This window comes from Pelodiscus sinensis, chromosome 27 (assembly GCF_052426305.1).
Source record: "Pelodiscus sinensis isolate ZL-2025 chromosome 27, ASM5242630v1, whole genome shotgun sequence".
NCBI lineage: Eukaryota > Metazoa > Chordata > Testudines > Trionychidae > Pelodiscus > Pelodiscus sinensis.
In genome coordinates, this window is record NC_143078.1 from 12140453 (window position 1) to 12158429 (window position 17977).

At 43.3% G+C, this 17977-nt stretch overlaps 1 protein-coding gene across 1 annotated transcript in view; it reads right to left on the reverse strand.

Moving 5' to 3' along the window:
* Window positions 1-17977, reverse strand: part of NUDT3 (nudix hydrolase 3) — a 37453-nt gene that overhangs the window by 14673 nt on the left and 4803 nt on the right. The window contains exon 2 of the mRNA XM_075909878.2: window positions 1689-1799. Within this exon, the coding sequence (XP_075765993.1) occupies window positions 1689-1799 (111 nt within the window). The remainder of the gene's footprint in view (window positions 1-1688; window positions 1800-17977) is intronic.

Sequence of the window (17977 nt, forward strand, 5' to 3'; positions counted from 1 at the left end):
CCTGAACACTGTCTGCTCTCTTCCAATAATCTTGGTACTAATACAAGAACCTTCACTTCTCCAGCTACTGTCATTTTAACAGTCTTCATGTAGTTTCCAATCTTCTATGCATTTTTATTCCCGAATGTATAGTCTTTTCTTTTAAAATCATAACTATTTAACTTGAAAATTCATTTTGGAATTTGGAAGTGGGAAACAGTAAGAAAAATACTCTGAAGTGCTGAAAAATGGTGACTCACCATACATACTCTTCTCATTCTATATCAGTTTTGTAGGTTATAAAATAATTTTTCACCCCTACATTAGTCAATGTACCTTTCCAAAAGAGTAGATAGATCCTGAATTCGAGAAAAACTGACTGTGTTGACTGATAATCCTGATCTTTTAATGTTTTTGTGGGGATTTTGCACAAGACTGTTGGTATCAAGCGTTCCATGTTATTAGCACTAACAAAACTTTAGTTTCTTTCCTTAAAAAACAGGATACCTATATTATATTTGTACAGAAGAAGCATCACCAGCCATTCAAAAACACATTTTAAATTCTAGTAACAGCAGTCAGGAGCTTGTATCCATCTATTAGATACAAATCAAACAGGACCCAAAAGACTACTTAAAGTAAAAGCTGTACAGAGAATGGAAAAGGCTGCCTCTTCACAGCAAGACATTGAATGGGACAGCCAAACTTAAATCACTGTATAGCTATGTTGGGACCTTTAAGACATAAAATGCACATATTACTGAAAAGAATTTATGTAATGTCACAGTTAAAGGAAGGGAAAAGAATACTATTAGGTATATATTTATAAGTTTCTTAAATAGATACAAAATCTCTTGTAAGAATGAAAGTATTCTGTTTTATGCTCCACATAAATCCTGTTCAATTTAGAAGTTACACACAGAGCCCTGCGTGGATACAAAATGGTGCATCTGCATCCATGTCAGTATCTGCAAAAAATGAGCCACAGATACCTGCAAATCTGCAGTGTTTTAGATACAAAATTTGTATTTTTGTCCACATGCATATCCACAAAAGAGCACCGCGCATATCCATGTTCACAGATACCCACAGATATCATCAGATTTGCAGGGTTCTCGTTATGCACTTATGGAACCTGTAGTCAGTCCTCTATTACACATGAACTTTGCAGTTGACTTTAAATAATTTTTACTAGGGCTGTCAGTTGACCTGCATTAACGTCTGCGATTAACGCAGTAATGCTGCGCTGCCCCTTTGAAGTGCCATTTTGGTGCTTCAAAGGGGCTTCAGCAGAGCCAGGGATCAGCTGGAGTCCCCAGCTGGTACCAAGCTTCTAATGCGCTGCAGCACTTCCAAGGGACAACACTTGCATGGAGCCCGGGCTCAGCCACAGCACTTCAGAGGGGAGGCACATGCAATTAATCGCAATTATATTTTTTAATCGCTTGACAGCCCTAATTTTTACCCTTAAGGATATGCAGATAGAGACATAAGTATAGTAACAGACATTGTCACTGATAATGCAAGCACTATTTAGTACCTGTAATAAATTGCGGGAATACTGAAAAATGAACCAACACAGAAAAGATTTCTCACAACACGCAAATATTTTGGCAGCAGGGGAACGGAAGGAACAGAGATGAATAAGGAAACAGCCAACTACCGACCATAGAGTGTTGCTAAGTGTTTTGTTCTTGTAGGGTACTTACCTCTTCACAGACTTCCCGCACAGCAGCCACACTGGGTTCCTCCTCAGGTTCCATACCCCCGCCTGGGACAATCCATCTATCTGGATGGCGACTACTGCTCACCAATAGCACCTGCCAATGAAAAGGGTTACATTTCAAAGCAAAACAGAGTACTACTGATATATGTACTCATAGTAGCATGCTTTTGCAGGACTTGGTTTAAAAACACAAGTTCTCATGTAAAGACCCCCTCAGACTGGTCAAACTGGGGTCTGAAAAATATTCTGTATCTTCCTTCTGAGGCTCAGCCTTCCCTAACCCTAACAACTGCATATACTCTATTCAGTAAGCTACTCAAAGTTTTCCCAAACTATTCTAACCACTACTACTCTGGAAACAGAGGTACTCAATCTTGAAAAGAGAACAAATGGAGGATGGTCACCACAAAATTAGGGTTAGCAATCTGACATGACATCCCAAAGTCGCATTAAAGTCAATGTCATCACCTACTGTTTAAACTTCAAGACACATCACAATACAATATCAGACAGTCAAGACACTATACCACTACTTTGCACCTAACCACACCTACATTACAAGGAACGGGAGGGAGGGGGTTTAAGTTGTTTAGACACAGAAGTAAGGTAACTTGCCCTTATAAATTGCTACTTTTGGTAGTATAATGGAAAGATTTTCAAGTTGGGTGCCTAACTTCCTTTTTCCCTTTGAAGAGTTCGCCCCCCCCCCCCCAACTAGGGATGTTATAACATGTAGTTGTTCACATGGTTAACAGATAAGCCTGGGTTTAATCAGTTAATCCTAACTACATTCACCCTCCCCCATGCTGGCTCTTTATGAGAGGCAGCAAGGGATTGGGGGGGCGGGGGGGGAGGAAGGAAGCAGTACCTGCCGTGAGCCAGTATTTAAGACAGCTCCTGTGAAGCCACCTGCTGCCGCCTCCAGGTGCAGAGGCACAGAGAGGCAGGCAGAAGCCAGTTCTTGTTGGGTGCTGGCTTAAAAGCTGGCTCCCCATGGAGCCACCCCCCCACTACTCCTCTGATAGAGAAGCAGCCATGTGGAGGATGAGGGGGGCAGGAGAGAGCCGGTACACACGGGGAGGTAGCTTGAGAGCTGGCTCCCTGCACATACTGGCTCCCATAGAGCTCCTCCCCTGATAGAGGCAGCAGCATGGTGGGAGGAAACAGGGGAGGCAGATGGAAGCCGACACACGTGGGAAGCTGGCTCTTCAAGTGTGCCAGCTCCCATAGAGTCACCTGCCTTCCCACCATGCTGCCTCTCAGGGGGCAGGGAAGGGGGAGGTCACCTGCCCCACGCTGCTGCCTCTGATAGACAGGCAGCAATGCAGAGGGCTGAGGAGGAAGTGGTACACACGGAAACCCAGCTTTCAAACCAGCTCCCTGCGCATGCCAGCTCCGTACAACCCACTCCTTCCCCCGGCAGCTGCTGCCTCTGTATCAGAGGTGACAGAGGGGAGGCAGGAGCTGGTGCTTGCGAGGAGCTGGCTTAAACGGTGGCTCGCCATGAGCCCCAACTCCCGCCTGCCCCCCACCCACATGTAAACATATAACATTTACATGTTGACAAAAATAAAGAATTGCTATCATTCCTACCCAAAACCTACATTCTATTCAGTAGCACACTAAGAGAATAAACATGTGACGCAAATAATTATACACCTTTCATTTGTATCCCAACTGTTGTACCCCTTTCTGGCTGTTGAAAAGAAAAATATATTTCTCATCCATCACACTTCTTCTGACCCTTGGAACTGACAGCAAGCGATCCTAGCTAATCCTATTCATTCACTCTGCACTCTCTCCCCTGCCTTGTCTCTCAGGCACCATGGAAAACAGCCCTGTGACCAGCGCTCAATTTTCTCTGCCTCTGATAAGGTGGAAAGCAGAATCTCAATGCATGTCTGAGTTCCATCAGCCTAGAAAGAATAAAAAGAAATACATATTCTCATTTCAATAGAACTCAGTTTGTGAACCAGCAAAACAGGTTTGAACTAAGAATGTAGAGACTAGTTGAGTAGTTTACTACCCGATAAGGCTAGGCTAGTGGAGTCACTACTTGACTACTCGCTTCTCCCACTTGCTGCCTCTGTATCAGAGGCAGCAAGGGGAAGGAGCAGGAGCCTGTGCTGGGGGGGAGCCAGCTTTGGTTCTCCGCAGGGAGGGGCAGAGGAGGTAGAAGCGCACTGGGAGATCCAAACACTGAGGATCTGCCTTGTAAAGGTAATAAGAGCTGCCTGATTCTTAGTACATTCTTAGCAAGCCAGATCCCTGCCCACTGTGCCTCTGCCTTTAAATGTTGTAAAAGCCGCCCGGGGGATATGCAGAGATACCAAGCAGCTCTTACTATATTCAAAAGCCAGAGGGGCAGCGACTGGGGACCCGGCATGAGCTGGGACTGCTCAGTATCTGCTCGCACTGCCCTTGGGAGCTAACGCCACTGCTGCTCTGCAGTTTAAATGTAGTAGGAGCCAGGCTGCCTGTACACCCAGCTCTTACTACACGTAAACTGCAGAGCCTCAGCCAGAGTAGCGAGTGCCCTCCCTTAACTAATTGAGTAGTCAATGGAAATTCCATCGACTACTCAATTACCTAGTTAAATGGTACTTAACATTCACAGTTTGAATGTATCTGAATTGGAGCAATTCAAGATTTCCCCATAGTATACATATTTTTGGAGCACCTTTTATTCTAGCATTCAGCTGTACAATATTATGTGATTGTATTTGTTTGCTTAACCTCTCCCATAAACAAATGGCAACTGTTAATCCCAGCTGGATGAAAGTTTCCCCAAAGAATACCTGGACATTGTGTTTACTGTATCTGGCTGTGACTCATCCACAAGGAGAAACGCAAGCAAAATCAAATCCAGTGGTATTTTGTCAAGTTTCTAAATGATGTTTATTCATTCACTCCATACACAGCTGTGATGTCACATCTATTTCATCTCTCTATTTTCACATCTCTCTATTTTAAGAGCCAAGCAATGCCTGGTAAATCTTCTAGTCAAAAATATAAAGTGAGCAGTATACACTTGGTATTCTGTTTTGTAATTGAAATTAACATTCAAAACTGTAGAGAACATGCAAATATTTAAATAAATGGTATTATATTATTGTTTAAAAGCATAATTGCATTATCACAATTTTGAAATCACAATGATTTTTAATCACTTGACAGCTTTAGTTTCTAGTCATTATAGTATGAGGATAAGTTTCAAAACATGTACTGCATTTATTTAATTTACTAGAGTAAACAGGGCCAAAATGTGAAGATGAGAAGTTTTTCACATGAAAGATTTGTGTGCCGCAATGGAGATTCTATCCTTTCCCTCCCTTCGTAAGATTTTAAAATATACAAACTTGTGCAAAGCTCTAAAGGGAATATTCATACTTTAAAACTGCTGTCTCAAAACAAAGGCTTCACAAATGTATTAGTACACATCTCTTCCCCATCCTAAACTGCAGCACTGAAAAGCCTCTGACACAGGCCTACGCAAAATACGGCCCGCGGGCCAGATCTGGCCCACCAAGCCATTGGATCCAGCCCACGGAGACAGTGGGGAGCCCCAGGCAGGCCTCCCTGCTTGCCCCACAGCTCTGCACACTGCTCAGAAACACAGATGTCAGGCCCTGTTTCTATTTCAAAACTGGAGAAGAGGGGGAAAAAGCTTCACAAGCTGCCCCTGCTCCAAGCATAATCCCACTGGCCCATTTCTGGCCAGAAACTGGCCAAATGGGAGCTGCCTGTTTGAATAACAGGCTGCCAAGAAGAACCACCCCCCCCCCCCCCCCTTGGCTCAGTTATTCACACAAGCACATGGCCAGGCAGGCAGGAAAACATTTTAAGTCTTGGTTCTGAAGGCAGGCAGGCTGGTTTGGCTGCTGGCTGGTGAGTCTCCTGTCCAGAGCCTGCCTCTGGCACCCCAGCCCCTCCCTTCCCCAACCTTCTGCCCCCCCAATCAACATCCCCCAAACCCTGTGCAGCCCTCTTGCACCCATACCCCCTCCCAGATCTGGCAACCCAATCTCCTGCCCCAGATCACAACCTCCTCCTACCCTAGGTCACATCCCAAACCCCTGCACTCCAGTTCCCTGCCCTAGGTCACAACCGCCTCTTTGACCCAAACTCCCTCCCAGATTCCATTCTCCCTCCTGCACCCCAATCCCTTACCCCAAGCTCTCTTCTGCACTCAATCTCCATTCCAGACCCCACATCTCCATTAACATCATGGAAGAGTGCAGTCCTCAACTACTTTCCAAAATTTTGCAGTGGTCCTCTGTCAAAAATTATTGCCCACCCCGCTCTAACACCACCCCAGAACTCAATATTGTATTTTCATGTTAACTCTCTTTTACTATTGCTTTCTCTACAAACCAAGAAACTTCTCAACATTATATCTGTACTACAGAAGTTTCTGCAATTTTCCATCTACCATCCTATACTCATTTTTGGTTTGGTGTGGCCTTCATTCTTTACCTCTAAGGCCAAAGTTAAGAAATTTAACTCCTGGTCTTTCTGCCACTGGTCAAAAATGCAACTCAAGTCCAATGAATATTTCAAGTAACAAGAGTTTTACAGCATTTCTTCATCCCCAAAAACAAAAACAAATAAATGTTCCTCATAGTTCATTGCACTGCCAAGAGGTCAACAATCATCATCCATGTCTTTCACAACACACTTATGCTTGTGATTGTAAAAGTTATAACCACAGTTTTACAGTGAAGTTAACAAGGGGGTAAGTAGGCTTATAGATTAGAACCACAGAACAGCTAGCTAGCACTTCTTTTCTATTGCCCAGACAACACTGCAGGGAAGGGGGCCTCACGTGGCTGTACCAATAGCCTGGCTGGCTTTCCATTCACTGTTAAAAAGCAGTTGCAATTAAAACAAAATCCCTTCTGTCTCCCCTCCCCATTCTCTAAAAGTCCTTTAAAAACATTTCAAGTGGAGTTACTAAATATCAAGATTTGCCATCAAACATCTATATTACAAGAAACAAATGCAGAATTCTATACAGAACTAAGGCTACTCTCAGCCTGATTTATCAAAACCAATAGGGAATTACAAAGAAAATGCCTGGCACTTCTATCCCAACAATCCTTCCTCCCCCAACCCGCACCCTCACTTCCTGGCAGTTATTTCTTTTCTGCAGTGAGATCATGGGGGTGGGGAACAGTACTTCTTGCAAGCAATCTGGCTAAACAGTAGGGTTGCTGAAGAAAGGTCTTTCCACTATATAGCACAAGACCCATATATAGCACAAGACTTACAAACCAAAATTAAGATCTTTATCCTTATAGAACCAGAGAAAAGAAAACCACAGCAGAATTAACCGAGTAGCAATGGCAACATGGTATGGAAGATGTAACTTTGCTGGCAACAAAGGAGTGAAAAAAAGAAATCATCAAGCTTAACTGATCTCATGACAAGTCAAAATGGCTCCATTAGTAGATGTGTATGCACTTGCACTACTTAAATACTGCTTAAAATTCTGAAATTTGTATTGCTCAGAAAAACAGCACAAGTGTTATTTTTAATTTTCCCCTCTTCCCAAAAATTTGAAATTAAGAGTTCTATCCCTACCAATTTTTACTTTCTAATTTTACCACAGTTTCTAGTGCATTCAAAATTAATTTTGAAACAAACTGTTACATTAACACAGTTCTGGGAATAAGACTGGTTAGTACAGCGGTTCCCAGCTGTCTGGCCGTGGAGCTCTGGCTCCCAAGCCGCAGCAGCTCTGGGGGCCGGAGTTGGGGTACACCACCCAGCGCCACCCTTCCCGCCATGGCTGTTGGGAGAGGCATGTCCTTCCCCACCTCTCAGCCAACCAACACTGGGCAGGGGCAGCATCTCCTCCCAGCCACAGAAAAGTGCTTCCCTGAATGGCTCCACATGGCCCTCCCACCATGCAGGAAAGCGCTCTTCCACGGCCAGGAGACCCTGCCCCTGCCCGGCGCTTGGCTGAGAGGCAGGGCAGGACATAACTTTCCCAACAGCTGCAGGGGAAGGGAAGGCTCTGGGCAGTGTACCCCAGCCCTTGCCCCCAGAGCCACCACAACACAGGCAGCAGTGCAGGGCTAGCTAGGTAAGGAGGGATGGGGCAGGCACTGGGGGCTCCAGGGGCAGAGCTAGTGCTGGGGGGTTCTGGAGGATGAGCTAGTAGTGGGCGGGAGGGGAGGTTCTGGGGACAGGGCTAATATCGGGGGCTGGCACTGGGGGGGTTTGGGTGCAGTGGGGCTCTGGAAACAGGAGGCTGGTACTGGGGAATTCTATTCAGGGGCTGGCACAAGCATTTGGGATGGGGGGCCTGGCACTAAAGGGGGTTGGGTACAGGGGGCTCTGGGGTCAGTGGCTGGTGGGGCAGTGGAGGGTGGGGGGCTCTAGGAGTTAGGGCTGGCACTGGGGACTAGGCTTTTGACAGACTGGTAATGTTTTATTTGCATATTCATCATTTGCATAATGAATATGCAAATAGAATATTACCAGCCCACTAAAGGTTTGGGAATGGGTTTGCCAATCCCCGGAATAAAAAAAAGGTTTGGAACTACTGGGTTAAGAACTGCTGCTCCAGAGGCAAGAAAGAATGCAGGAACACAAACATATTATCAAATTGCACTCAAAAAATAAAAAATAAATCCACCCCAATGGCTACATTTTTTTCCTTTAATTTTTCATGAAACAGGCAGATATGGAGATTCATACAAGAATCAACAGGTGAGTAAGGAAATGGTTAAATAGGAGGCTACAACTGGTCATACTAAAAGGAAGTTATTACAGGATGAACCTCTCTAGTCCAGCTCTCTCTGGTCCAGCATGATTTTAGTTAGCTGGAGCTCCATTTATCATGGGTGTAGCCAGTGCTTTTTTTGTTAAAAAAAGGTGCCAGTACTCCAGGGGGAAAGTTGTTGAGCTCCAACTGGAGGTGCTGGTACTGAGTCTGGAGGTGCCAGTACTGTGTACCAGGCAGTACCATCACAAAAAAAGCACAGGGTGTAGCCAAGTTTCCTGCAGTTCAATAAAGTTTGTTTAAAGCTATCAATCCTGGCTCTCAATGTCCTGTGCTGTTATTTAGCTCCAATTTACCCCTAAATGTCTTCTAAGAGCCCAGTAAGCGGTGGAAGTAATGTTGGTAATGCTGTTAGACAAAGTTGATCTCCCATGGTTCATCAAATTCTCTGGTTTAGCATCAGTCAGGTCACAAGGATGGCGGACCAGAGAGGTTCAACCTCTAGTGGAGTTCCTCGGGAACCAGTCTAGGGATCAATCTTAGTCAAACATTTTCATTAACTACTTTGGCACAAAAAGTGGAAGGGCACTAACAAAATTTGCAGATGTCAAAAAGTTGAGAAGTACTGCCAATATCATGGAGGACTGGAATATTATACAAGAAGATTTGGATGACAACTAGACTACCAAAAATGGGATGAAATGTAATAGTTCCAAGTACAAGGTCATGCATTTATGAACTGACAAAAAGCATTTTTGCTATGAGCTGGGGATGGATCAGTTAGAAGCAATAGAAAAGGAGAAAGGGCATGAAGCTTCAGCCAAGCACAGCATAACTATGAGCCACTGACAAGATATAGCCTTCAAAAAGGCTAATGCAATCCTAGGATGCATCAAGCAAGATACAGTAAAACTCCAATTGTCCAGCATCCAGTGGTCTGGTACTCCTGATAGCCCGGCACCAAATGGAACCTGGAAATACTCCGGCCAGCCAGACAATTGGAGCTGCTCCGCGCCGCTTCCCCAAGTCCACTGCTGCTGAAACTGACCAGTGGCGGACTTGGGGAAGAGGCACAGAGCAGAGCAGCCGGGGTGCTGCCCTGTTGGTCCAGCAGCGCTGCCCCTCACCTCCCTGCTCGGCACGGGGCAGCACCCCAGCTGCTCTGCTCCACACTGCTGCTGAAACTGACGAGCAGCAGACTTGGGGAAGCTGCGGAGCAGAGCAGCTGGCGGGCGTGCTGCTGGGCGCCGAGCAGGGGGGCTGAAGGGTGGCGCTGCAGGACCAACCGGGCAGCACCCCAGCTGCTCTGCCCCATGGCTTCCCTAAGTCGGCCGTTGCTGAAACTGACGAGCAGCGGACTTGGGGAAATGGTGGGCAGAGAAGCTGGGGTGCTGCCAGGTTGGTCCCGCAGCACCGCTCAGGGGCAGCACTGTGGGACCAACCCGGCAGCACCCCAGCTGTTCTGCCCCACCGCTTCCCCAAGTCGCCACTGCCACTTGCAGCCCCAGCTGGCCTATCGCCAGCAGCTGCACGGGGCTTCCCTCACCTCCCTGCATAACGGCTGAGGGTTCACCCCACGCCACAGCGTTCCCCGCCTACTCCCCCCTAGACACCTCACAACCCCCTTCCGGAGTACCTCCTGATACTCTGGCATATCCGATAATCCAGCACCCCCTGGGTCTCAAAGGTGCCGGATTATCAGAAGTTTATTGTATTTCCAGTAGAGATGGAGAAACTACCTTATGAGAGAAACCCAGCTTGTTTAGCCTAACAAAACGAAGGCTGAGGGGAGATAGGATTGCTCTCTATAAATATATAAGAGTGATAAACACCAGGGAAGGAGAAGAGTTATTTAAGTTAAGGTCAAGGTTGGCACAAGAACAAATGGATATAAACTGGCCCTCCACATGTTTAAGCTTGAAATTAAATAAAGGTCTCTAATCATCAGAGAAGTGAAGTTCTGGATCAGCTTTCCAAGGGAAATAGTGGGGGCAAAAACCCGGCTGCAAGACTGAACTCGATAAACGTATGGACAAAATGGTATGAGATTACTTACAAACATAACTGCTATTAGCCAATCTTTCAAATGGCCTACAGATAGGTCTTTCCCAGGTGGCCAACAGGTGGGTCTTTCCACATGCTTGGGATCTAAATAATTGCCGTATTTGGGGTGAGAAGGAATCCCTGCCCCGGTCAGACTGCTAGAGTCCGGGGAGGAGGGAATTGACATCTCTCAGAAGCATGGGGTACAAGTCACTTTCTGTTTTGAACTAGGGATGTAAAGAGTAATTTTAAAACGTAACCATGTAGCAGTTACACAGTTACCCTATTACATGATTTTTAACATCCATTTTGAACTAGGGTAAAGGGTGAATTCTTTATAACTTGAAAACTTTAAATCACCATTTTAGAACTTCAGCATTTTAACCAGAGGTTATGGGGCTATTACAGGAATGGGCAAATAAAGTTCAGTGGCCTGAAGCGTGCAAGAGGTTAGACTATATGATCATGATGGTCCTTACAGATGGTCTACAGATTATAACATCTCTCAAAACAAAAGGAATCCTCTCTTTCCAACACCAAAAAAGGCAGGCCAAATGTTTGATCTAAATTACTTGACAAATTCTTAATAGACTTAATCATTACTTTCCTTGTTTCTAATTTTCTGAACAGTTTAAATTTAAAGTCCCCTTTTCTTTATATTTTCAACCTACATTAGAAAAAAATCAGACCTTCACAAGAATTCTTCTATTCTGCTCATGAGAATTATCATGTCTGCTATGTATCTAGAATGTTCCTGAAGTGCTTTACAAAACGTAACGTTAACAGCATATAATACACACATGAACAGTCATTTTGCCCATCGGACAAGCATAGCCATCTCTGGTCAAATGGTTAACCCAGTGCACAATAACGTAGTACAAGTCAACATAACATCCATTTGCAACTATAGTATAGTACACGAAAACAGGAAGAATTATCAAAGTTTGCATTTAGTCAGGCTACTGCAGCTAATGCCTTCACCTGCCAAGCTTGGAACTCAGTAATATTCTATCACTAAATGCCTTATTCTACTCTTATTACACTGATAGTTTCAATCATTCAGAAAAAAAAATCCCGTGAGAAAGTATTATATTTATGTTACATAAGAAAACAGAGGCATAGTGATGAAGTGAGCTCCGTAATACAGAGCAACCCAATGGCAGATATGGAAGCAGAACCTAGGAGTCCCAACTTCCCAGATTCTTACTCTAGTCACAGCAAATTGTAAAAGCAGCGATCATGAAATACTAGCATCAGACAAAAGTACCTTTTGGAAACATACTAAAATTCATCAAGCTAACTTATAGCAGTGTGAGCAAAATGTATTCCCATTGTTGCATCATATTTAAAAAACAAATCTATTTGAAATTTACAAAATGAAGAAAGTTTATTTCAAAAAAGTATTTAATATCTATGAAGGCATCTTACAGTTCATTAGTGTTTCTGCAAGAGACTAGGTGAGATTTTCAGCAACTTCAGCTAAAAATAGAATGCTTAAAAAACAAACAAACAAACAAAAAAAACACTGAGCCTCTGAAATACGCCTGAAAGCAGTGACCAAGCCCGGACACTGTTTCTCAGAAATACAGCGAAAATTCAAGAGAAGATGAATTGTTCATTTCTTTCAATTGCAGTATTGTCTCTATGTATGTGTCTGTATAGGGACTTATGCAATGTGCCTTCTATGTTGCCTAGAGGCCTCCAGGGCTGAAACAAGAGCAATCTAAAATAATTTCTTTCCTCCATGAACCCCAGCATTTCTTCCTGTTGCTCTCTCTCTCTCACCTATTTCAATGACCCCGGGGTTCCCTCACTGGTAAAACATTTCAATGGTTACTTACAGGGTGCCTTTAAAAGAGAACCCCTTCCGCAGCCAAGCATTTTGTGTTAGGCTTAAGCACTGAGGGAGGATTAATATCCACACTACTCTTGCCAGCAAGGCATTTGTAAGGAGATGGCCATCTACTAACAGCTTCTTGGGGGGCATGTTCTGGAGACAGTCCTTATGGCTCCTTTTGGAGAAGACTTTGTCATGACTGTGATGAGTGCAAACTGCCCTTCTCTGAAGCATAAAAAGGTACTTACCATATATAAATCAAAAGAAAGGAAAGTAGCAAGGCAATCATCTTAGGCAAGGTCCATGGCAACTTAAAGCCAGTAAAAATTCAACCAAACAAATGAAATCTACAACATTAAACTAAAATTAAAGCACATACCATACTCAAGATACAATTATTTAAGTATAAGGCTACATTTTAGGCACAGATATTTTTAGTAGAAGTCATGGACAGGTCACAGGGTAGTAAACAAAAATTCACAGTCTGTGACCTGTCCATGACTTGTCCTATACCCCTAACAAACTTAGTCTAAGGACTCCTACTAGAGCTGGGGGGGGGGGTAAAAGAGGGAGTTGGCAGGCCCCCTACCCAGCTCCCCAGAAGAATTCGGCATAGGACAATTTGTATGGGGGAGGTGGCTCAGGGTTGGGATGCAGGGCAGAGCTTACCGCAGTAGGGCTACCCAGAAGTCAACAGCGTGTCCCTGCAAACTCCTAGGGGAAGAAAAGGTTAGGGAGGCTACTCCACGCACTGCCCCAGCCACAAGCTTTGGCTCCGCATCTTCCAGTGGCCAGGAAACATTGCAGAAGTCCCAAAGGTCATGAGATCTGTGACTTCTGTGATCTACATGACAAACATGGCCTTATGTACTACTAACAATATTCCTATGCAAAACTAACACGTTTGGAAAGGAGAGACTGGTTCCTTGACTACTTTGGCAGCCAAAAAACAGAGGAATTGAGAGATGTTAGAAAAGTGAAGGATCAATCCTCAGTTTATACACGGCAGCTATCAAGGAAATGCCAGGCTCCTCAACTACAGAAGGGAAAAAAAAAACCACACATCACACACACCACTGTTCACTGCTTAGTCACAGCTAAGCATATGACTTCTACTGTGTGGCTTCATGGATGCAATTTTACGAAGGATTACAGAATTATAAGAATGGATATAAAGCTAGATGATTATCTACTCACACAAAATATTTTAGCAATGCACTTTCCGGACATTCAAGAAAAGCCCTGAGTAATTCACAGTCTTAAGGACAGTCAAGTAAACATACTTGATGAGACATGACAGAGGGAAGGCTGACAAGATATCAAGTAGCAGTATTTATCATCATAACCAAACTCATAAAACTGCATGCAAAACTAATCCAGGTCCACTCCACATTGGCTACCTCAGATATATCTATTAGAACTTGCCACAAGATGGAAAGTGTCAAGATCAGTTCAGCGTTTCTTAATGATCAGTCCCTGAGATCTCCCTTACACAGTTTAGGAAGGAAGGCCCACAGACCCTGAAATTAAAAAATCTGAGAAACAGTGAGTTCTATGAATAGTTGTCAACTGAACTCAACCATTTCAGTGATAAAATCTAAAATGATCTATTTATCAATACATAGATTTAAGGAACAACTATGCTTTCTATAGTCACAGGATGGATCTATTCAAATCAAAATGATTTGCCAATTTCAACTGATTTAAATTGGCATGTAGGAGCTTTTCTTTTAAATTACCAACTTTAATCTTGTTTTATGTTTGTACTTTTTAATTTCTTAAAGGAAATTCTCATTTGATAACCATTGAAACATGTTAATTTGTAACTAAACAATGCTTTTACCAAAAATAAACACCAAATTTAGTGTAACAGAAGAATACACCATACCTACACATTTAAACAATTACATAATTTAATTTACATTTATTCATAATCTTAATTTGTACATATTGGATTATGTTATAAAATGGTGAATGTGTTTCCTAGATAACAAATATTTTACATGTGATTTTTGTTACTTTCTAGCCAGATGGAAATTCAAATTCAATTAAAAACAGACGTTTTGTGTTTTAAAATTAGTTAAATAAAGGTGTCTTACATGTGCTAAATACATAAGAACATTTATCAAAACATTCTGTATTTAAAACTGTTGCACGAAGAAAATATAGTATCTGTAGTCAGTGAATTGAACTGTTTCTGGTCACTATATCCTTCAAGATTTTAGAACTAGTAGATCTCATCCTCTCAAAGCTAGTTTTTATTTACAGATAGGAAGTAGGGATGTAAAAAAATAATTTAAAATGGTAACCAGGTAACTGATACAATTCCTATCAGTTATACGGTTAAGCATTTCTTTTACCCGGGGATGGGACATCTGCTGCGAGCTCTGCATTAGGAGCCAGCAGGCTCCATCCTGCCACACGCCAGGTCCCAGCAGCTGGCTGGGAGTTCTAATGCAGAGCCTGCAGCAGAGGTAGTTAGTTCCCTGGGAAGGCGGCCAGCAGCCAGGACTCGGCATGTGCTGGGATGGAGCATGCCAGCTCCTACTACAGAGCCCACAGCAGGGGCAGCCAGTTTTCTGGGAGTGGAACCAGTGCCCCAGAGTGGGGCTGCAAGAACCCTAGGGCATGTGGGGGGCAGCTGGCTCCCCTGGATCAAGGCTAGCTGGTGGGAACCAGCCCACATCAGGATCCTGCTGGCTTCCAAGTTAACTACAGAGTCTGCAGCCAACTCCCCAGGTGGGAAGAGTTTACCCAATAAGCAACAACTTACTGGTTATACTCCCTAATTGGAAGAGGAAACTAGCTTCTGTTTTTCCAGTGCCCACTAGTTTAACTCATAATATACTCATATTTGAAAAAAAAAATTGTCAAATCCACACTGAACAAAGATATGTGCCTATATGTTCAAAAAGAAACATGAGTCAAGTCATTAGGAATCAGAAAATACACCAAGGGCCTGTAATTTCCCCATCCCCCGAACTATACCCATGTAGGAGTCTCTTATTTCACGGAGTTCTGCAACTTCACATAATATTTTCAAAACAGGTTCATAGTGCATTATTCTCTATAATTCAGAAATTTAAAAGGGCCAAACAATATTATACATACAGAATTTTAAAAGTTCACCAGACACTAGGGATGTCAATGGTTAACAGGTGGCTCAGCTGGGCTGGAGCAGCCCCCCACCCGCAGCAGGGATGTAATAGTTGATTAAAAGATAAGCCAGAGCTTATTGGTTAATGCTATCTGCTACACACAACTCTCTCCTCCACCCCCCCACTGTGCCTTTGCAAGTAAATTTTTTAGAAGGCTGACCAAACACTTGGCTCAGTCCCAGCTCGTGCCAGGTCCTGGCAACAACCCTTGCTGCAGCTCTGCATTAGAAACAATTTAAGAGCCAGCACATGGGCAGGCAAGTGGCTCAGTCCCTGCTCGAGCCAAGTCCCAGCAACTAACCCGCTGTGGCTTCGCATTATTAGGGGACTGAGCCAGCCTGCCTGTGTGCTGGCTTCCCAGAACGCTAACAACGCGGAACCACAGCAGGAGTAGTAGCCGGGACCTAGCACAAGGCAGGACTAAGTCCTTACAGTGCTAATCCTGGTCAAATACAGTACATGATTAATTGATAACATTTTTGTTGACTACATGATTAGCAAATTACATGCTTCTTAACATCCTTAGTAGAGTTGCTAGGTGTCAGGTATTGAACCAGACAGCTTGATATTTTCACCTCCTGTCCGGTAAAAAAAAATTCAGAAAATACCGGACACCTAAAATGTCCGGTACGTTCTCATTTTTTCCCAGCCAGGAGGTGAAAATCTCATCCTGTCCAGCTCAATATGGAGGCAGCCTGGCAACCCTAGTGCTTACCTGGTTCCACAGGGGAACTGTCCGGCCCCACGCAGGGAGGCAAGATGGTGGGCGGCTGCTGGCAGCCTGTCAGGGCCAAAAAGCCTCAACACACGTTTTTTAAAGGGGTCACGCTGTTGGGGTTTTTTTTTGCTTAACTCTCAGGGTCCTTTTTTTTTTGGTATTTTTTCTGAAGCCATCTGGCACCTAGCCTACAGTGGGCACCCAGTCGAGCCAGAGCAGCCCCTTGGCAGAAGCAGTTCTCTACCTGTAGCAGGCCCCGTCTGGCTGGAGCAGTCCGCCCCACTGTGGGCAGGGAACACCCAGCCCAGCTGGGCTGGAGAGGGGCCCTTCACCCATCCTGTTTAAACGGTTAACCAATTACACATAACATTTAGGCATAAACCTTAGAGCAATGATTTTCAGACTTTGGTCTGTGGAAAGCTGGCTGATCACATGATGCAGTACTTCCTTATTTCCAGCTACTGAATCACATTAAAAATAGCTAAATATACATTAAATACTGTATAATATCATCTTTTCATGTCAACAACCAATCTAAGGATACAACAGGGATGTTACCTGATTATCAGTGAGCAGTCAGATGGTCGTAACTATCTCTTAAAACACAGCACACATGAAACAAGTTAGAGATCCTCTCAGAGTGCTTATCTGGCACACTTCAGGAAAGCTCTGTAGACTCGGCATATTTTCATAGCTTTCCCTCATTCACTTTTATTCCTCACTTTATAGTAGACTGGAGAGCAGTAATGCCCTGCTACTCTTTGTGAAACAATTATTTCCTCAAAAATTCCTTCAAGGTATTAAGTTGTTAATAAGCAACCTATCTATTAGATAAGTCAAGCATGTCTATAGCTGTAGCCACTCCAACACCCAGGCTTTAAAAAACACAGTAGAACTGAACATTTATACTGTGTATCTTATTAAAATATAGCACAAAGTTCCAGTAAGTGGATTTCCATTCTGTCTGTACCTGTAAGTGAATCTGTGAAATTTTTTGGACCCCTGCCTCAAATACTTATTGGAAAAAATCAGTATACAAAACTGTTTTGTTTTGTCAATACAACCTGCAGTAAAATTTTAAAAACTTACATGACATCACAGGTGCTAAAAAGCTGTACTTCAAAGTTCTAGATTGGATTACACACAAAATTCAGGATTATGCTGCTTCCTATAAACAGTTATTTAAATTTCTAAACTATTCCCTTCTCTCACACACAGGCAGCAATTAGCACAAGAATTTACTGCCCCTAGTTTTTTCATCCTTTTCATCCTTTGTTTAGGCTAACTATTGCAAGGCTCTCTGAAAGCCGTTCAAAATCTCTTCGAAATAGCCATGTTGCTTTTTTTTTTTTTGCAGACATTTCCTTTTAAGGGGAATTTATTGTTTCACAAAGAACTGGAGTACAATAAAAGGTTTTCTAGCAGAGCCAATTTAAATTTATTCTTCACTTGTATTTTAAGTTTTATTATGTTAATTATTTCTTCACCAATTTTAGAGGAATCTTTGCAGCATTAAATTGGTTTTTATGTAAACTTTGGGTATGAAAATCTCTGGAGAAAGAATGTATTCAATTTCTAGGACAACCTCATTTAAATATTGTGTCCTAACACTGACTTTTCAATCATAGATCTTTTTAAAAAAAATACCCAGTCTGTAGACGATATATTGAAAAATGGTTTGTTTCAAAATTGACCACTTAAAGTAGTATATCATCTATCCATTAGGCCTGGGTTCTCCACCTTTATAAAAAACCTTAGGGGGTGTTTTTCTACTATTGCACACCTC